Genomic DNA, 21,304 nt, shown 5'->3' with positions numbered 1-21,304 from the left:
TTGCTAAGTAGTTGGAAGACAACAAAATGTACAAGCTAAATAACAATGGAGATGTCACAGATCTGACACATAAAAATGTATTGTGATATGAGTGTACTTTGGAATGTGAGCATGTGATTGTATGGGTGGAGGGCGGATAACCGGCGTCGGTGAGGTCACACCAAATTCCTGTCTTTACTTCCTAGCGACAAGTAGGGTATGGTAGAGAGGTTTTATTACAATGTGCAGATAGAGGGAGCTGTCAATAAGGTATTCTGATACACGACGCTGCAGGTCAGCATCCGCCAGGAAATCTCCAGCCTCCTCTGTGCTTTGGTGGAAGTTGTAGACATGGCGAACCACCACTTTACCCTGCTGCCTTGCCATTACAATCACTGTCTTCTGGAAGCTCACGCCGGCAAAGTCTGGACTAGAAGTGGCCGGTGTTACGATGATGCGAGGTCGACCTCCATCGGTGCGAGTGGGCTGCATTGCGCCCAGCTCGGTATAGGTTGACCTGGCGCTGAGTGGGAGCCAACGAGGGGAGAACAGGGCGTTCCATGTCACTCGCTTACTGGAGTCATGGCCGCTGGGTCCAAGCTGGGTCTGGAAGCTGTAACTGCGGTCATCACGGGTCGGGTTATTGATGACCCAAGGGGAACCCCAGGAAGAGGACAGGTAGTTACGGGGAGTGAAAATACTACAGTTGACATCAAAGTACTTGGCAAGGTGGATAGGTGAGGCAGAGTGAAATTGGAATGCTAGATAGAGGAGATCACGGATAGTCTCGTAATACTTCACCATGAGGGCAGATTGCTTCTGAAGACGGAAGAGGTGCTGAGGGGGGATCATGCCGTATCGAACGGCCTTGAGGGCCGTCTCGACAGTCGCACTGTCAGGCTGGTTCTGGCTAATCCAGGCCTCCAGGGCCTCGTAGAGCTCCAGCTCACTCTGCAGAATGAGGTCAGAGCGCTGGAGCAAGGAGAGGAGCAGGTCTTCACTGATGGAGCCCCATTCTCCGCTCTGCAGCACGGATGACAAGTTCCAGGACAGGTACTGCAGGCAGCTGTCCCGCAGGGCCATGTCCCCAATTTGTAGTGCATAGTTGTACCAGCCGACCACATGGCCCGTGGGAGAATCACTAGACAGATGCAGGGTCATATACTGGGTCAGACCCTGCTGCAAGCCCCATACATGATACTTGCTGGCCAGCTTATGCAGGGAAATGGCCTGATCTAGCCGCACCGAGATGTCACCACAATACAGATACCTGCAAGAGATGAAAAGCAAACAAAATACCCCTGTAACAGTCATGTAAAAAAAAAAAAAGGAAAAACACTAATAAAGGAGAACACAATCTTTCCGTGAGGCATACTATTTTGAAGCTGTGTTCTCTTCTCACATCTGAGTCACTGAAAAAACCCACACTGTCCGATATTTGACTGTGAGCCTCAAACAGCAGGCGTAATTTTAGACTATTTCACAAGATGGAGCATCTCACTTCTCCAAATATAAAGGAGAGAAGCAAAATGGTGGGATAAGACGTTTAATGTAATGTCTGTGGAACATACAAATGAATCAGCTCCACTTTTGTTTAATTAATCCAACTCATCGTGAGCCACCCTCACCTGATAAACTTGTCAAAGACAGCAGCACAGTCGGGCGCCTCCCTCAAAACCAAAAGGCTGTTGTTGCGGGTGAGGAGCAGTTCCTCAAAGATGTCACTCTGCAGGGTGAGAACCAGACTGTGAGCCTGGATCACCTTCACCTCGTCCGTGTTGATGGTATGCACCCGGAGAGTGACATCGCTGCCGTTCCCCATGTTCAGGAGCGTCTCCATGCGCTGCACCAAACTCATGGAGTGATTCAGAACTGTGGCCCCATTGTCCAATGATGCCTCCTGCTTCAGGGCAGCTGTGGAGAGAGCAAGACTGTGGACAACAGCAACACCTGACAGAAACACTTTCATCACTATTTTCATTCAGGGGACATTTCTCTTGTTCTCCTGCAATTGCAATTAGCTAAGCTAATAAGTCATTTCTATTTTAAGCACTATAATTTGCATTAACCCAACTGTGTTCTCTCTAAGATTTCACAGCCGCTTTCATGTGCATCCGTTCTACAACTTAAATCAGATTTGATACAGCAAGAACTGGAAGAAAAAAAGAAAAGAAAAAAAAAACCCTAACCCTCCGACTGAACCACAACTGATAAAATGTGCCATGGAGAAACCAGACCTGCACTTCCTTCTGTTTTGTGGTTTTAATTAACAGAGAAAGTGAGCAACAAGCCAGGTGGCTGACTCAGACAACCTCAATACCAGGTGCTCCAAAAAGGATCATGAGCTTGCAGCACCGCTGCAGATGGCTGCTTCTATGGGTCCTCTTCAGCGTATGCACAAGTAGCACTTAACTGGAGAATCACACATGAAAGACTCAGCATGACAAGCTGCTGTATCCATTCTGCTCTGCCACAGTCATCAGCAGCTTTGTTGGCCTGTTACTGGGGGTTTAATGAGACACAGGGGGAGCACACTTGGCTCCCTGCGATGCCTCACGGTCTTCATTTCTCCGCCACAATCAAGTGCCCCCACTTCAAAGTAACCTTTTTCCAATTAGACGGCAAGCTCCCTGAGCCAGCTGAGCATGATGGATTGTGTGGAGGTTTGTATTGGCAAATAATTTCTGGCACAATAGAACAATCACTATAACAAGGAAACAGTAGATACGCTCTATTACATAATTTACAGTTTTCAATACTGTAAGAAAAAAAGAAAAACATCTGACAGATTCAATTCAAAGTAGACACAAAAAAGTAATGAATAAAGAATGGACCAGTGTCTCTTCCACTCAAGCTAAATAAAATATATTATACACAGTCCCCAAATTAGATGAGTTGGTGCTCATGAGGAATTTTAAATGATATCTACAATGACAGCAAAGGAATGTGGCCCTCAATAGCTCTGGTCAAAGTCAGATCTTCTTTAAGGAGTAGGAAAAGCTTTCCCTCAGTGCTTATACAGTATACTGTATTACTGAGCCGGCACAAAGCCAGGCAGTAAATGCACTTGCCTGTCTTTCCCTGCACCCAGCAGACAGATAGATGAGGACAGGATGAGTAGAATAGATAAATACCCATCCCCTGCCCTGAGGCTGGGCACGAGCCACACATTCATGCTGTGCTCTACTACCCACTGACAATATGAGGGAAGCTGGACTGAAATAGAACAAAACAGCTTCTACTCACAGTCTAAGATATTAACAAAAAAAAACAAAAAAAGACGCAAAAATAAAATTCTAACAATTAAAACTAGTGATGCCGTAGTTGTCACCTTACCTCCTCTAACTGTGACAGAGTGGAGGAGCAGGGTGCCCACAAAGACCCAGGCAGGGATCCCTTGTTCACAAGAGCGCACCATATCTTCCCAGTTATTCCCTGCCTCTCTTCCTTTCCTCTGTGCCACTCTTCCCTGACCCTTCTTCTTGCTGCTTGCTGCTGCCTTTGTCGTGTGTGTGTGTGTGCAGAAAAGGTGTGTTGCCCCGTGTGTGCCGCCCGGCTCCCTGTCCCGCACTCTTTATGTAGGACGCTGGCCTTTCCCTGGCGCATCTCGCAACCCCATGGACTCCATTGATTGGTGGAATCTGGCAGGGGCGTTGCTATAGCGACAGCTTTGATTTTGAATTTCTCCCTTTTGGATGTTGCATGGCATTGATCAACGGCACCGGGGGCCAGCCAAGGACTCAACATTTTCCCTTTTTTTTTTAAATTTAAAAAGTCATTGGGGTTAGGTACTCTTTAACAATCAATATTAACAGACATTCACATTTTAATGGTATTCTGAAGGCAACATCTCTGGACTGCAAAATATGCTTGTGATATCCATGATAAGTACAATCACAGCCGTTTAATTAGTCAATTAATTAGAATAGGTTGCCACTGAGACTATCTGCCAAGAGTAATTGACATTCTAATAGGCATGACCAACTGCAGTCAATCAAATTTCATCATTCATTTACAGGGCAGTTCTTTTCAGCTGACATTTATTATTTCTCTGATGGCATATTAATCTAAGTAATGGGAGGATAATTTCATTGGTGCTTGGTCTACTCATCAATATAAGGCAAGCTCTCTTCATCAAATTCAACTACCAATCAGGATTTTAGTTGTGAATTTACTGAGATACCAATACACATATTTTATCTATGTGCATAAAATAATATAATAAAGTTTCTGGGAGCATCATTAAGTAGCGGACCATCCATCACCACAAAGAAGGCAGAAGTTTTCATGAATATGTGTGACAGACAAGTTCCAGCAGGATGTGGCGTTAATGGCCGCTGCTGGCAAGGAACATACTAACCTCAGCGCTATGATAATCGATATGAAATGCTAAAATGACTCTAAGTGAGCTCAGGAGCCATATGACATGTATCCTGGAAAAACATGCACTAACTGGGATACAATGGGGTGAAAAGGCAGCTATGACAGTGCCTGTGGTCATGACCTCAGGCCTTGAAGAAATATTTACAGTTCCACTAAAATGACCCTTTAGTTACCACTCAGCCAACATTGATCCATCAGTCAGAGATGACTGATGAGATAGCTGTTAAATATGTATCAAAAAGTTAGATGTTATTCTAATATTCATTTAAAATAATCTATGCATCTGCAGGCCATTATAGTCCTGTCAGAAAAGTTCTACTAACACGCAGCACCATGATGAATGTGTTTAAAATAGCTCCTATCTAATGTGCTCACTATGGGACAGACGAGGCGAGACACCATCTCGGAGGGAATTGGGTTGTGGTGAAGCCCTGAGGGCTGCCTGGCTGCAGTGAGGATGCTGGAGACGACACATCCTTCCTGCGAGACCCCAACCTGAGCCACTGCTATGAATAACCTGACAGGTTCTGAGAGGAGCGCGGTGCTGAGGTGCCCTAATGAAGCCTGCTGCATCAACCTGGATGGGGCAAAATAGACGAGGCATTGTGGATCATTTATGGTGGCAAGTTCAATCTGTTATATTTTATTTTGTGAAGTGAATATTGACTGGTATGAATGTAAATAATGGATCTTGTACTCTCAATATGTAAGATATTTGTTTACCCAAAGTATAGCTGTGTGCTAAAACTGACCCATTTGGTTGTTTAGCTACGGAATTAAGATTAGAATAAACCCAAAGCGCCTTTCTTTTTTTGTTTATACGTGTGCATCTGAAAAGGGCATGTCCTTCATTAGGGTCACATTGCTTTCTCCTTTGAGATCATCTCTCATGAAGAATCTGCAAACAGGGCCACAGTGCAAAGGGGTGGAGTGGCGATCTGCTGGATTTGCGAGAGCACCCCTCGGGACAAGATCCATTGAGAGATCAATGCACCACAGGGGGGTCCATCACACAGTATAAACAGTACGTTTAGCACAGGCTGCGTGCCAGAATTAGCTTCAATAAGGCGTCCTGGATGACCTTATTCTCGTGCTAAACCCGGAGGGACTGCACTAGATAAACCAGGTCTCCAAAAAGATGCTGAATGCATGTTAATATGTAAAATGTTAACAAAGCGTTACACAAAGAAAAAAGGACGTTGAGGACATCATGAAATATTCTGCTATTTTCTCTCTGCATCTAAAATTCCCTCTTGCAATTACTCACTCTTTTGTGGCAAAATCTTTTTCTAATTATAAACTACACATTTTACAACTGGAGTAAATGTTGTGACTTATGGCACACAAAAAAAAAGAATGAATCAAATATTCTGGTTTATCTTTAGGGGGAAAAACGTAGCTCCTACACTGTATTCTAGTGTAATGTATTTGTCACGATTGTCTATGATCACAAAATACTGCAAACACTGAAGAAATATATCACTTTAAAAATGGAACATTTGACTTTCAATCCCAGCAATGGAGTTTGTCATTTTTATATGCAGCCCAGCCCTTAAGCAGATTTCAGATGTGTAAACGTTTTATTGCAGTGAGCATAACTTTCTTCTAAAAGCTTAAAATCGATGGCATCAGTCAATGTTCTTATTTATCAAATGGTTGTTAAGTGGCATGGCCTACAACAGATCAATAACAAGATCTATTTTGCTGTGTAGTCTGATTTGATTGTGTTTCACTGAAAAAAAAAATACAGAAGTCAATCTCTCCTATAATAAAATTTTCCACCAGGTGGCTCTGCAAACTGAACACAGTCTCACCTCTGATCACGACTGCTCACTCTGACACACACACACACAGAGAGAAAAGACATCTGTGAGATATATATATAGCCTACTCCTGTTTATTGTTCACAGGAATTAGTTTCACTCTTAAAAGCCACCCTTCTTTCCATACATCTGAATTGTTATTTAATTAAACAACTGTACACAGGCCATTTTCTTCACTAAAACTGAAAGTAGGCCAACTCAACAAGTCAGATTTGTGTGAAGCAGCTTGATCATTTCCAAATAAATCACTAATCACAATACTGATCCAATCACTAGACGCGTGAAAGCCATTCATCACCACATCAGTGAGTCACAAAATCAAAGACTCTGCTGCACAGACAGGTCCTTGCCATGTTGCTGCAGCATACAAGTGTCACTTGCGCAGTTGAGTGGTGCCTTTGTTTTGGATGTAAGCTGCCTGAAACAAATAAATAGGCTGGGTGCTAATCTCACGGAATATGCAAAGCTGCAAACACCGGGGAGGCTGGATACGGATACAGAGTGACACAGGGAGAGAGGTTGGATCTGAGTAGTAATAACCGCACAGGGAAACGACTTTGATGCGACTGCGGGTGATACGATGGTAACATGGTTCTATAACAACCCGGGAAGGAGTGGGCGGATGGGGGACAGGCCATGATTGAACAAGGGTGGGGGGGAACAGTGAATCTATTAAGTGGATATTTGAATGTGCAGAAATTGGTCTAGTAATCTATCAGGAGTTTTATCGAGACAAAAAAATCAAAGCATCTACCTCGGTCGAGACGGGTTTCACTCCGGAGGTGCATGGGCTATTCTCATCGGGGGCCATCCACCTGAGTCACCTGTTGAAGCTGCTGCGTTTTCACTCCAGGTAAGAAGTCTCTGACAGAAAATGACTTAGGCCTCCCGACTATAAACTAATGTAGGCTAATACTCCTGTCATTACATTCACATCGTTGGTCAATTATTTACCAGAATATATGTAATTACGGTGGTTTATAATGGGTGTGCCGCTCATAACTTTCTGTAAACTTAACATTCGTTGTTCTGTGAAAACTTCCTATCTCCATAACGTTCCATGAGCTCAGCCAAAGGTTTTGCAACGGATCCTCAAATGGGTTTAATTCACGTTAAAGAAGTAGGATAATTAATTTACAGTATTTCAGTCTACCGCAAAATTTGTGAATAACCAGATGTGATGTGGTTTTCACGAAGTGACACTCTCCCTTGATTATTGAAGGATGCGTTGGCGTTGCTGGCATTTGGAAGTTGCTGGGATGAAAGTAGATGATAAAATAAGCTTAAATTTGATTTAAGATGTTTGACCACATAAAGTGGAGCAGGGATGCTGGGTTAGGGTGAGGGTGGAGGAGGGACTCATTATGTCTGCTGGTAAGATGTTAAGATGAAGCCTCAGTAAATTAGAAGGTGTAGAATAGCTTGACTGAGTCTGATCTGTGATTAAAATCCACATTAGAGTGACAATTAAAGGCAGGGGAGACAATGTGTTTTAATCACAGGATTCTTCAGTAACTTTAATGAACCTTCTCAATTATCTCCGTGTCTACTCTACATACTGAGATCACTTACAGTATACGACTCAACAGGACAGAATCTAGACACTGTTTGGTTACTGTGCCATGACAGAATAAGGGACAGGGAAAACAAATTCTGTGTTCCGACACATGCAAAGTCTGTAGTTCGGTATGCCTGCTATTTTGGATGCAAATAATGAAGTCGGGTGCCATATCATTTGAATTCAACTTTTAACAGTGACGTTGTTGTTTTTCTGGCAGGTTTGTGAACAAACAAGGAGAACAAAACTAGCAGTGAAGCCATGGACCCGATCTCAAGTGTTCCAAAAGGATGCGATAACAGCCTCAGCCCCATCTACTACAACCTGTGTGACCTGACTGCAGTGTGGGGGGTTGTGGTGGAGGCCGTTGCTGCTGCTGGCGTGGTGACCTCCTTTGTCCTCTTCGTCATCCTCATGGCCTCCTTACCATTTGTGACGAACAAGAAGAGAAAGGGTATGGTGATCCTGCAGGCAGCTGTCCTGGTCTTTACTCTGGGACTCTTTGGACTCACTTTTGCCTTCATAGTGGACCAGCACTCGGTCACCTGTGCTGCACGCAGGTTCCTGTTTGGAGTTCTGTTCTCAGGCTGCCTGAGCTGCCTGGTGATGCACGGGCTGTGGCTCACACTGCTGCAGCGGAGATGCCAGGGCCCCCGGAGTTGGATGCTATGTCTGGGAGCCCTGGGTTTGTGGCTGGTTGAGGTGATCATCAACACTGAGTGGCTTGTGATCACAATGGTCAGGAGCCCACCTGGAGTTGTCAACGTCCCCGACGTGTCCTGCGGAATTTTTAAGCAGGACTTTGTGATGTCGCTTATTTATGTGATGGCTCTGCTGGTCGCTGTGGTGCTGATGGCCGTGACCTCGCTGACACACAAGAGCAAGCAGTGGCACCGGGATGGAGCTTTCATCCTGGTCACGGGGCTCCTCACCTGGGCTATCTGGGTGGCTTGGATTGTCATGTACCTCTATGGGAACAACAAAGTGGGGAACTCCAGCTGGGATGATCCCACTCTGGCTGTAGCTGTGGTGTCAAATGCCTGGGTGTTCCTCTTCCTCTACACCATCCCGGAAATCTGCTTATTGAGCAAGGAGGACCCAGACCAGGAAGAACCCCATGATGGAGAACATGTCTATCCTGCCAGGAGCCTGGTTTATGACACGATCCTTAAGGAGCCAGAGGTGTCACATCAGAACGTGTACATGGAGAATAAAGCTTTCTCCATGGATGAGCCTCCAACAGGTATGGTATGACACATCATGGTCTATGATTAATCTGCAGATGAATTTGTGGTTTCTTATTAAATCTAATTGCAAGAGATAGTAAGAAATCAGGCTAGCGTAAAAGAGAATCAGTAAACTCCCTGACATAAGCTGCAGCAGAGGTTAGGAGGTATAGGGCCATACTACAAATAGTAGAGGGTGTGGCTGCTTTCCCTGAGAAATGATCCAGCAGAAGTATCCGCTTACGCAAATTTGCATTGAAAAACAGCCTGGTGACCACATGGCAAATGAATTGTCTGTGAACACTGTTTAAGTGACTGATCAGACAGTGTGAAGGACATTGAATAAAGCCAGCCTCTATAGATGGCTTCCAAGAATAAATAAACCACTGCTCACAAAAAAGGCACACAACTGCAAGACTGAGCTTTGCCAAAGGGAATGAAAGGAAGCCTGATGAATGCTGGCAGCACATTCATTGGTTTGATGAAACCACCATAAATTTGTTTGGATCAGATTGGGTCCGGCGTGTTTTGGCGTGGACCTGACCAGGACCAACACAGTGAACGCGTGGTGCCGACTGTCAAAGAAAAGATGAGTCCATAGTAGTGATATTATTTACTGGGGATGTTCTGAGCTCTGTTGCACACCACTGTACTAGATGGATGCTGAAACGTCAGAACCAAAATTCAAAATTTAGCTGCAGGACAGAAAAGCACTTCACTCTAGTAACAGTCTCGGCAATATTGGCAGCACGGATAGATTGTGAAATAATTGGCCGGGTCTATTCATTTTACCAAGAGTAAAACACAGCAACAGTTTTGCTGTTATTTTCCATTTGTCAGTCTGTATAAACCCAGCTCCTGTCAACAAGAATAATAATGGAATAGACGAGAATATCAACTTGTAGGCAGGCCAGAAATGTTTAGTGCAATGATTTGTCAGCACAATCATCATTGTTCATATCCCCTCACACACAAACAGCTTGGAAGGGTGTTGACAATAACGCAGTGTAATTGCAGATTACAGTGTGTTGTCTCGTCTTTTTTTTTGGAATGGTGTTTATTCTCTGTTCACCTCTTTTAGCTTTGAGTGTGATTATCATGGTGCACAGATAAAGAGTCAAAATTATTTCATGTTTTTCTCTGTAGAATAAGAATACAGTTTGCAAATTGATCTAAAAACCCAAATAAGCACAGACGAGGCTTGTATTAGTTTTACTCTTGCCTCCCTGTGCCATTTAAGCATTGTGCTCCTTTTTAGGACCACAGTCTGATCTACTTACTGAAGGTTGTGTCCTTGGGCAATTTTATGAGGCAGTGGCCCGTACTTGAAAACAGACATCGCTATACAGCAGTCACAGAGTCTTTAAATAATGTATTAACTTGTAAACAACATTAGAATGGAGATCTTGGATTGTTTCATTCTCAGTGTTGATCTGTTTTTTAAAATCCTCTTCCACCTTTTCTCTACCAGTACCCACAAAGCCAGTGTCTCCATATGGGGCTTACAACGGTCAGGTGCGAAGTTGTGTTTACCAGCCTACAGAAATAGCCCTGATTGCAAAGGGATTAACAAAGGTGAGTGTGTTCACAATACTTTCAACCCAAAAAAAACAAAAAATACATTGCTATCAGTGCCACCGCTGCCACCACCACCATCTGAAATAATCACTTCCTGGTGTGTTTTTACAGATGAACCAAGATGCTATGATATCTCGAGGCACAGCTCCCCCTTTTAATCCAGGAAGCGGCATCTCCCCGTCTTGTCCAGAGTCCTTACCATCCTAAGGATTGTCGCACACAGGCGGACTGTCGAGAGCACATTGCACACTCAGTTGTTATAGCTATTAAATAAAACTCTTCTTCTAGCATCAGTTACTAGTAGAAAATGTAATGCATGTCCCTTTCTAGTCTTTAGGAAAATGCTTTCAATAATGACACTGTGGTGAATCTACAGCAATATGCAGTAATATGACCTAGTTCCCCTCCCAGACTTCCTAATTTTGCCTTATACTTTATTTTCTCTGTTCAGGCACTGCTTGTCTGTTCTGTATGTACAAAGACTGGGTGTCATTAATAAAAGATTACAATGACTAGAGATGGGCAGCCTGTAGAGGACAATATATTCAGAGCTAATATGAAGATTTCCATATGGAAAGGTTGTGTTGCAGCTTGTGCCTTGTTTCCATTCTCACTATATGGAAACTAGTGCTTTTAAACTTCTATTGCGAACTGTTAACCAGCTTTGCTCACTTGTAGCTTGACTCATTGAACTCTATAGAAGACAATCCTCCATATTGTGTATAGAATGTATACGTCTCTATGAGAAAGCCATGATTTTGCCTTCTAGTTTCATTAACTCTGTTTTTGTTTTGTTTTTTAAATCAATGTCCCAAAACAGAATGATGTATAAAACTGTCCGACGAGGTGGTGGTGGTTTGGGTTTGCAATTCAGACCTCCTCTGAAGCCATATGATTTTGTAGGAGTTTTGAATTTCAAAAAAAGGAAGTTTTATGTGAACGGGGTAAATTTTAATTTATTAAAGCTTTAAAGGTTCTTTAAATTCTCTGAGGCTGTTGCATCATATTATTTTGGGTGGTACATTCTAGGAGTTGTTACCAGCAAACAGGAGTTGGATACTGAAAGAGGAAGTGTCACGAGGATTACCATCTACACTGCCTAGAACAGTCATTTACATATCTATGCGTAATAAGCTCAAACAGGTGAAGGGAGTGGCTGCGGGGTGAGGGTTTTCACTGCTAAACAACGCAGAAACTATCGGTCATGCTGAGCGTTATCACGAGTATTTGTTAAAAGAAAAACATGAATCCATGTAACAGTCTTTACCTATTTGAATTTATGGCTGAACCGAAGAAAATCTAACCATTCAAATTTGGAGCAGTGAAGTGAGATTTAATGGAGTGTGTAATATAAACTGCACGGTCAGACTGTAGCAGCAGAAAAAAGTCTGCCAAGAGCCTTCACAGCATGCATGTTTGTTGCATAAGAATCCGAGTGGACGGCAAATGATCACACAATCACACACACTCATCCACATACTGACTGAACGCGGTTTAACCACTGAAACTGTTTTCTAAAGCTACTGTGGTTATATAACATAGGGGCATATTCATTTTGGACAAATTAGCATGGACTACTACTTTGCTTATGCTGAGCTCTTCCTTTTCTCAACACAGAGGAACAGTTATTCAACTATAATTTGACACACATGCACGCACGCACACACACTTTTAAGAGCCTCGGAGTGAGCTGTGGCTGCCTAGCAGCAGGCTGAGTAGGCTCTCTCCCAATCACTCCCACCATCCTGTACTGTCAGCAGCCATGAGTGCTTGCTCAAAGAGGAAATTGCTCACAAACTGGAAATGAGACAGATCAGAATTATACAACAGCACACATGCAGATTTTACACTGTAATGCCTTGTGCCTGCACCCGTTGATCTCCAGTGCACACAGGTCTATGCATCAGATGTAATAAAAAGGGCACAGAGCTGCAAGAAAACATGCAGAGTGGCAGTGCAGCGTGTCAACATGAAAAATGTAACCAAATGTAAACAACACTGAGCAGTCAAGACACGTGACAGAATATTTTCTTAGCATTTCTAACAACAGCCTCTTCACTTAGCTTCATTTATTTAGTCGTTCCTTTCCCATCATCGCAGATTAATGGGCAAAACTGTGGGCTGTCCCAGAGGAGCTCTGCTGATTCTCTGCTATAAAAATGTAGCCTAATAGCTAAAGTGTATCTTTGCAGAAAAGCAACCCTGCAATTTAAATGTGTTAAACTTTATTTAAATTGTATTAGAGATGAAATTGTGACCAGCGACTTGACCTGGATTCATTAACAGCATCTTTCCCTGACAGGCAGCAACTACAAGTCCCCTGATATTATGAATAGCTGTCTTGTGCACATGGACACAGGTAGTTTCCTGACCAGTGGTGGTTGGGCACAGCTCGGGGGATGCAGCACTACCAATCACACGCAGCTGTCCCCACTTAATACATTTCCTTGTCACTGTGACAACCCTCAGAGGACAAACAGTGACACACACACACACACAAAAAGACTGAGGGTTTTACAGGTTAACCTGAACAAACAGACCAGACAACAGGCATATAGTATTACTAATGGTAATGCCATCTGGTGATATTATTCAGTAGATCACTATTACAAAAACATTCACATCTGTAACGCTAGCTTTTTGATCACAGATGCTTTGAAAGACCAACTTGTCAAACAACACATCTGAATTTGTACAGTTTGTCCTGTGTGCCAATATTTAAACAAAGGCCTTGTTCATGAGGGTAAACCTTTTAGGGATTAGAAATGTAAATAGCTGTGCCAGGCTCTAATAAGTATTCCCCATTTAAAAAGCCTGATGTGATTTATTTACCCCAGGACTCAGGCTCTCAGAGAGGTACAGTGGGGAAACAGGGTGTAACCTGTTTTTGCATTTAGAGTTACTGTTGTTGCTGAGGTTCAGAGTTAATCCTTGACCCTGGAAACTGCAGGAAAGAAAAAGCAAGACACATTTAAAAATAAAAGTAATTCTTAATATTAATTTATTTGTGTTGCACCTTTCAACAACAAGGTCATTTAAAGTATTCTGTGAAAGCAAGGGGAGTGAGACGTATGATCTTTAAGAATGACTGTGATATGACTGAAAGCTCCAGAACAACTACTAAATGGACCTGGTACTAAGACTGTTTTCTGAACAGCTGTTTCAAATGTCAGGATTGAACTGTGAACCTCAGGTTTTTAAAGCCAATAATATTTTTAGAAAATAATAATGAGAATATGTCAAATTCAATTTGCTGATGAAGATCATGTGATATGACCAAAAGCTATTAAATAGACAAGATGATGAGATTGGTTTTTGTTGTTATTTGTTTTTTTTAATTTACTTTATATACAAAATGCTCTCAATTACACCATTTGAATGCATGCTGACATATAGTAAAACACTATATAAACTAGTCATGAAATATAAAATATGCCACAGTGTACCACCAAAATATATTTCTTATGTTTAAAACAAATCATTCGGTCCAGATTTTGTCTGTGAGCCATCTGTTCAACCTGTATGAAGTCAGCTCTCTACAGGAGGACTGCCATCTAGTGGACATATAGAAACCAATCAGAGGTTTATATTTGCCCTAAAATAATTTGATGAGATTATTTCAATGGCATCAGAAACCATGCCACGGTAATCATCCAAAGATGGGAAATGAAAACAGTAAATGTAATTGAACATTTGTAAGGATGAGAATTCAATAAATCACCTGACTGTACTGTATGTAATACATGGTAGTCAGTTGCACTCATCATTATGATGTCCAGTGCAATTTTGAAATGACCCTGTGATCACAAACGTGGCAGATGAGTGTAGTTTAACTTACCTCATACTGTGGATCTGTGACTGCAAATGTTGCATCTTTCCCTGACAGTTGGCTACACAGTGGCACACTCCCCCACAGGCAAATCAGATCCAGAGTTATGCAACATACATGCAATTTGCTGATGGTTATTTTATGATCTGTCTCAGTTTCTGAACATCACTAGTGTTCTCTCACTGTGGTTGTTCACACTGGCTGCAGTTGGGGAATTATAATTCTTTGAGTTGAGCGACAGGAGACGTCACTGAGGCATCTTGAGTTTTTCCAGACCGGCAGCCCTGGCCTCCTGCTGCTGCTGCTTCTGTTTCTTCAGATGACGGTAGGCCTGCACTGCTCGCTCCCTCTCCTCCTCCATGATTCTCTGTCTGGCCATGGAGGGCTTGGCTGTGGAGGCCACTGTGTGGCCCAGCAGAGAGTTGAGAAGCAGGTCCTTCTGGATGATGGAGGCAGAGGAGAACAACAGTTACGCACTTATTCAAAGATGACTGAGATAACAGGATAAACCATGAGAGTTGTTACCTGAGTTTTGGCCTGAGCTTTCCTGGGTTTGATGTTCAAAGTTGGTGGGGCCATTGAAACTTCTCCAAAAGGAACATGATCTACGAAACAAAAATATATTCTTTATACAAGCTTTTACATCTTTTTCAGTTTTCAGTTCAGTTTTTCTATGTACATTCATTTACTTACTACACTTAGGAGTCATACAACAAGTTGGAAACGTGATATATTATATCATTACAAATGATTAGTACTCATAAAAGGTGTGGATGAAGATGTGATGAATTGTTTTGCAGATAAATGCAGAATCACACATCCATCAAACACAGAAATCACATATCAAACACACAATCATTTGTATTTGTTTGTGTGTGTTAAGTCTATTTTTCTCTCCATGAACAGCAATAGGCAAGAACAGGACCTTACCTATTAAGTGCTCTACTATATAGGATCCCTAAGTGTACAGTATCTGCCTGCTGTTTATCAGAGCATTTAAAAGGGAGGAGAGCTGAAGAGAACCGTAGTTTTGGGGGATAAATCGTTTGTGGGTTCTCTTACTCTACACATAGAGACAAACCCTGATATCCCCATACATTTTTAGGACGCAGCAGCAGAGACGGACCTCACCTTCTGTTGGTCTTAAACATGTCTTAACCTTATCCACTACATGTCTATGTTTAAACAAATCATGAGAAAAGATGCAGTCTCTGTCACATCCTTTGTTCGTGAATAACATGCTTACATTACCTATAAACATCTCTTTTTCCATCCTGGCCTCTTGTTTGGTCAACTTTTTCTGCTGAAGCCTCTGTAATCTCATGTTGTCATGCCTGCAGTAAGACAGCGAGAGAAAAAAAGAAAAGAAAAGAAAAAGAAGAAATTAGACATTTATAATCCAGGACAGTTGAAATCTATGATTTACTGTTACCGTTGATGTTTAAATGCAGGTTGGGTTTTACCATTTCATGTGCAAATGTGTGTAAAGACATATGATTTTGAAAACGACTATGTTATTATAATAACTTGATAATAATGTAGCAAATCTCCTATGAGTATCCACTGCCTGTAAGTTATTTTTGAACCCCTAGGATATTTCATAGATAGCATCAACTTTTTATCAGTTTGTTTAATGAAAAAAGTTTAATATTTTGTAATTTTACATCCACATTTTTAAGATTAATGGTGCAATTCTCTTTCTTGCATTTGGGCTTAATCTCTAACCAGAGAGGACACATTGCTGCTGGGTGTACAACCAGAATGTATCTTTATATTGTCTCTCTTCATTGTCCCTTGTGCAGTGTGGTGGCATTTAACTGGCTCAGCTGTACACACCTGTCATATGAGCACAAACACACAAATGATTTCAAGCCACAGTGTAGGGTACTCACTCCTTCTTCTTCTCGGTCTTGCCAACCGTCTCTATATTCAGCTCGGGCTTTCTGTCTACTTGGTTCTTGGTGAGAAAGAGGACATGGTTGGCCGCCCTCTCCATGCGCTGCAGGTATGATTTCTCACTTTCTTTCTTCCCCCTCTTGAAACGTGGCACAGGTATGTCTCCATCCTGAGAACCCTTCTCTGGCTTTCTTTTACGTTTGAGTCCTAAGATATAGAAAACAAACGTTTTATTACCTGTAGGGACAAATTCATGAATTAAAAGTATACTTTTTTTTTTTTGCCCTCACCCTCTTTTTGCTTTTTGGATTTCAGAGGTTTCGATTGCATCCTCTCCTTGCTTTTCATGATCTCTCGCAGTCTGAAGGGGATGTGTTTGAGGTGGTCCTCTGGTTTGGCTTTCTTGGATTTGTCATCTCGTTTGAGCTTCTTATCACTGAAATGAAGACGCATTGCGGCACATAATGCATGTAGGGGACAAATGAAATAAACATTAGCATTTAAAAGTAGTTTACTGTAGCTCAAGTTTACGACCTCACAAGAGTGGGTTCAACAATTTGACTCTAGCTCGCAACTAACTCACAGAGCTAATAGCGGCTAGCTGCTGTGGCTAACTAGCAGCGTTTCCTTCCAAACAGTAGCCTGCGTATGTTACCTTAGATGTTTAGCGGTCTTGCCCGCTTGTTGTCCGGATTCGTCGGGTTTATTTTTCTTATTCTTCCCCATGTTATCGTCCTTTATTTCAACCAAAGCATAGCAAAACAGTCGCGCGTGTAAAGCAGCGTGTGTAGCCTTTAACCTCTGAACCTCAACCTCCGGCGTCACGGAATGAGGAAGTGAAGAGGCCTCACTCCGACACTTTTTTCAATCACTGTGAACAGGCAACTTAAATATTGTTGAGAACCTAATATCGATGCTCTTGCACGTTGTTCCTTTTCCATATTGGTTTAAGATCAAGTTTGAAGTGTCCTACATAAACCTTTTGTAGTTAAATTAAGTACATAAGGGACAGTTGCCTCTTCTTTGGAAGTTGGCCTACATTTAGATCAGAGTGATACACAAAGCAAGCGATCTTTGTACATAGGCTCAAGTTACTGCTGGTAACACTATTATTCACCGCTTGATGGCAGTATTTCACAGCATTATCCAGATGTGTGCTGTTGTTATGGATAGTCAGAAAACATACATTGGTTGTGCTTTTATTTGTATGGTTTGCATTCTAATTTAGACAGTTTGTTGCTAATTAAATTAAAATAAATGAGGATTGTTCTGTTTTATTGCGCAGCTTTTGGGGTGTAGTTTATATTATATCAGCTGCAGCTCATTCAGAACGCTGCAGCTCGAGTTTTAACCAGAACAAAGAGATCAGATCACATCACCCCGGTTCTTAAGACCTTACACTGGCTCCCAGTCAGCTACAGAATAGATTTTAAAGTTCTGCTACTGGTTTACAAATCACTGAATGGTTTAGGTCCAGGATACATGAATGACATAGGAGTATAAACCCAGTAGAGCTCTGAGATCTACTGACTCAGGTCAAATAGTGGAGCTCAGAGTTCAAACCAGACATTGTGAAGCAGCATTTAGCTGTTATGCTGCACACAAGTGGAACAAACTACCAGCAGAACTGAAATCAGCCCCAACTGTAAGCACTTTTAAATCCAGGTTAAAAACATTTCTCTTTTCACGTGCTTATAGCTGAGAACTTAAAACTTTATATATTTTCTTTTATTTTACTTTTATTTGCTCTTGCTTTTAACTCTGTTTTTAGTGTTTTGTTTGTTTTTATTCTGTCTTATGCTTCTTTTTTTAATGTTTTGTCTTTATGTAAAGCACATTGAGTTGCCTTGGTATGAAATGCGCTATATAAATAAAGATGCCTTGCCTTGCCTTGCCTTGCCTTGCCTTGCCTATATATAGCCTATAGACGGTATAGTTCCTCAACCCCAAACAGACCAAAGCTTGAACAAAGATGAGAAGAGAATCATATTTGGAATACAAAACTTTTTTGTTTTGCACACAATAATACCTTAAATGGCATGGTGGAGGGTGTATACATTTAATAAAACTAGTAATAACACTGCATTGATTATTATTATTATTTATACTTACTGATACATTACAAAGTTCAGCAATTTAAAATGGTAGCTCACTGAAGTCAAATAAATTTATTTCCCAGAATAATGCTTAGAATTAGTTTGTAGTATAAAGTGCAAAACTTGTAATAAATGCACATTAATAAATGAGTTGCATTCCACCACATCACTGTAACCTTTCAGTGTGATGGACAATTTTTACATGTGACAAACTTGACAGTTTTTAGATAAGTATGGGTACCACATTGTGCTGTAACTCATTCAGTTTATGTGGCATTAAGTATGTCATTCATGCTGTTTCTAGCAGCATGAGCACTCCTGAGTGTACTTTTTTGGTGTGATTGTTGTTGTTACATGATTGTTTAGATTATCTTCTTAAACTTGTGTCTTTAAGAGAGACCACAACAAGAGTGTGTGTCCCTACATGTGTCCCGTGTGAGTGCATGTGCATGAACAGTAGATTACAGAGAGAAGCTGGAGAAGCCCATCAGGTGAGTGAACGAGGTGTGTGTTTATGTGTATGGACGGTGGGAGGGGATTACCACAGACATGTGAGGCTCAATCTGAGAGACTGCTGATGAAAGGAGAACGCCACCTCCACTCATATAGGTTCTCGAATGATGTTGCATAAGATTGCAGATTGTGGGGAGATGCCGAGGATCATGGGAAATACTAGCCTATGTTTCTGGAAGGTTGTGGAAATATGCAAATTATACCCTGCTGGACCCCCGCCTGCACACATCCTCATTGTCTGTATTTGTCATGTTTCTGCTTAAGCCTCAATTGCCTGTCAGCCAATCTCTAATTGCTTCTATGTGAAAGAACCTGGACTAGTGTGTACAAGTGACGAGGACCCTGTGGTTTATTGGAAGGTAGCGTCATAATCTTCTCAGTCTCTGAGGGGTATAAGAGAGCTTCACTGAACACAACTGTCATGTAACAGAAGCCCGGATTGCCACAACACTATCGCTGACATACACAGCTATGAGGTGAGTATTTGCTGGAACTTAGATGGTGTTTTTAATATTTATGCCATGTAACGCAATTTATCTCACTGGTTTGTTTTCCCATTTTTTTAAATGATTTTTTTTCAGCCTTGTGGTATTGTGAGAAAATTTTAAATTTGGAAGTTTATTAGGTGAGAAATGTAATTGTATTAACATTAACAAGTACTAATCCAATGCTCTGCCATTGATTCTACTTTTATGATCCCTCTGATGTATGTTGACTTTGTCATTGGTGTTTTAATGTACCTAATCAATTAATTGAAGACTCAATTGAAGTTTAAATTAATATAACAGCATTATATTCAATAATGTGGTCATCCAAAATCTATTTAATGATAAAACATGATTTAAAAAAACTGTGTTCCAGTACTATTCTACCATTCAATTAAATTTACATTTCTGACACTGTCGAAAAACACAAGACAAACAGTAGAAACGTGTTTTATGGCAAAACTACAGCCTTGAATTTGCACCACATAAATTGGTCACTGAGTATCTTTTGGAAGCGTAAATCCTCAACGACATTTATATAAATGTAATCAACAACAAATTATTTACTAAATTCTATCTGCTTTGAATGTTTCTATAATTACATTTCTTGTTATTCAATAGGCCTATCACCTACCTTTTTATTGTGTCAGGATCCATTACTGTATGTGTTTTATCATATCCTTTGTCTTTCTGTATCACGTGAAGTACATTGAGTCTACGCCTGGCGTATAAAACGTGCTAAATACATTACTTACATACTTATTAGTACTTACTATCAGTTGTGGTTCCCCCACTGTGTACAATTTGTCCTGTAATGTAATGTTGCAGACAAATTGATTATGTAATCTATGAGCTATTCAGTCAGAGTGAGACCACAAGCAGATTCAGCATGTTCTCACAATAATCTGATTATGTAGACGCTGTGAAGCTTAGAAGCAATGTGGAGGGTTATTTAGTAATGTGAGTGTAGGATTACAGGGGCCTTCATTCTCTCTGCATGTATTCAGATACTGTATAAAGTTAGTCAGAGGCTACTTTTTCGTCTCATCTTATATTAAAATAAAATCTAGTGGAAGTGTATATTGATCATTAGTCTCGAATACAGTGTTATTAAATTTGAACATTGCTGTTCCACTGTAGTTCAAAAAAGAGAAATATGAATTTGGACGTGGCCAAACCTGAAGCAAAGACTGGCACCAAGGCTCCCACCAGAGCCACCGGACCCGGGTCCCCACGCAAGGGCCAGCCCAAATTCAAACAGAGAAACACCCGCCAGTTCAAGAGCAAGCCCCCTAAGAGGGGCGTCATTGGGTAGGCCTCACTTACTTACATTTTGTGTAAGATTTAAACTAAACCACAGGTCCCCCTTAATAATAGCATGTGATTTGTTTGTTTTTTTCTCCCTCAGCTTCGGAGAGGAGATTCCAGGAATGGAAGGTCTCGGCACTGGTAAGGAAAATTAGCAGAATTAGTCCATTACAACTGCACACAACTTTTCCTTTATGTCATTAACTACATCTTATTTCTTTTTTTAGACATCACAGTAATCTGCCCATGGGAAGCCTACAGCCATCTAGAGCTACATGAACTGGCTCAATATGGAATCATCTGAGTCTCCTCGACCTCGCTGTCCGATTCTTTTTATATTCATCAAAGGGAACTAACAATGTGGCAAGTTTATAAACTGGAATCTCAACCACCAACTCTCCAACAATCAGGATTGTCAGTATTGGCTTTGTTTGAGTGGTAAACCACAAACTTGTATATTGTGGATGCTCTTTGCCTGAGTTGTTTTTATATATTACATTTATTTTCATATGACTCTCAAGCTGCCATTTTAACATGCATGCCCCACTGATGCTAAATGTGTTTTACATCATGGGTTGGAGCTGTAACTGGAGGCTTGGTTACTGGCATTAAAGACAAAGTGTCTGCACG

The 21,304-nt window shown here is 41.4% G+C and overlaps 4 protein-coding genes across 4 annotated transcripts; 2 read left to right on the top strand and 2 right to left on the bottom strand.

The window, feature by feature from the left end:
• Nucleotides 1–174: 174 nt before the first annotated feature.
• On the bottom strand, nt 175–3,397 carry btbd17b (BTB (POZ) domain containing 17b; the record flags this gene model as incomplete). The annotated part of the gene is made up of 3 exons (XM_083976987.1): nt 175–1,249; nt 1,608–1,893; nt 3,316–3,397. The coding sequence occupies 3 exons, from the start codon at nt 3,395–3,397 to the stop codon at nt 175–177; spliced, it is 1,443 nt and encodes a 480-aa protein (XP_083833113.1).
• A 4,607-nt stretch (nt 3,398–8,004) lies between these two features.
• On the top strand, nt 8,005–10,754 carry LOC310989862 (G-protein coupled receptor family C group 5 member C-like; the record flags this gene model as incomplete). The annotated part of the gene is made up of 3 exons (XM_083977014.1): nt 8,005–8,986; nt 10,441–10,544; nt 10,659–10,754. 3 exons carry the CDS (start codon nt 8,005–8,007, stop codon nt 10,752–10,754), a joined length of 1,182 nt encoding a protein of 393 aa, XP_083833140.1.
• A 3,167-nt stretch (nt 10,755–13,921) lies between these two features.
• On the bottom strand, nt 13,922–17,079 carry ccdc137 (coiled-coil domain containing 137). The gene is made up of 6 exons (XM_083976619.1): nt 16,928–17,079; nt 16,563–16,708; nt 16,269–16,479; nt 15,628–15,710; nt 14,902–14,981; nt 13,922–14,815 (listed from the first exon to the last, which is right to left on the bottom strand). Exons 1-6 carry the CDS (start codon nt 16,996–16,998, stop codon nt 14,624–14,626), a joined length of 783 nt encoding a protein of 260 aa, XP_083832745.1. The 5' UTR covers nt 16,999–17,079; the 3' UTR covers nt 13,922–14,623.
• Nucleotides 17,080–20,522: 3,443 nt separating this feature from the next.
• On the top strand, nt 20,523–20,978 carry pde6ga (phosphodiesterase 6G, cGMP-specific, rod, gamma, paralog a; the record flags this gene model as incomplete). Its single annotated transcript, XM_083976614.1, has 3 exons — nt 20,523–20,677; nt 20,775–20,815; nt 20,902–20,978. 3 exons carry the CDS (start codon nt 20,523–20,525, stop codon nt 20,976–20,978), a joined length of 273 nt encoding a protein of 90 aa, XP_083832740.1.
• Between the last annotated feature and the right edge of the window lie 326 nt (nt 20,979–21,304).

This window comes from Trachurus trachurus (genome assembly GCF_905171665.1).
Source record: "Trachurus trachurus genome assembly, chromosome: 8".
NCBI classification, from domain to species: domain Eukaryota; kingdom Metazoa; phylum Chordata; class Actinopteri; order Carangiformes; family Carangidae; genus Trachurus; species Trachurus trachurus.
The sequence above is the reverse complement of the archived record's forward strand: the minus strand, read 5'-3'. Positions and strand labels throughout refer to the sequence as shown.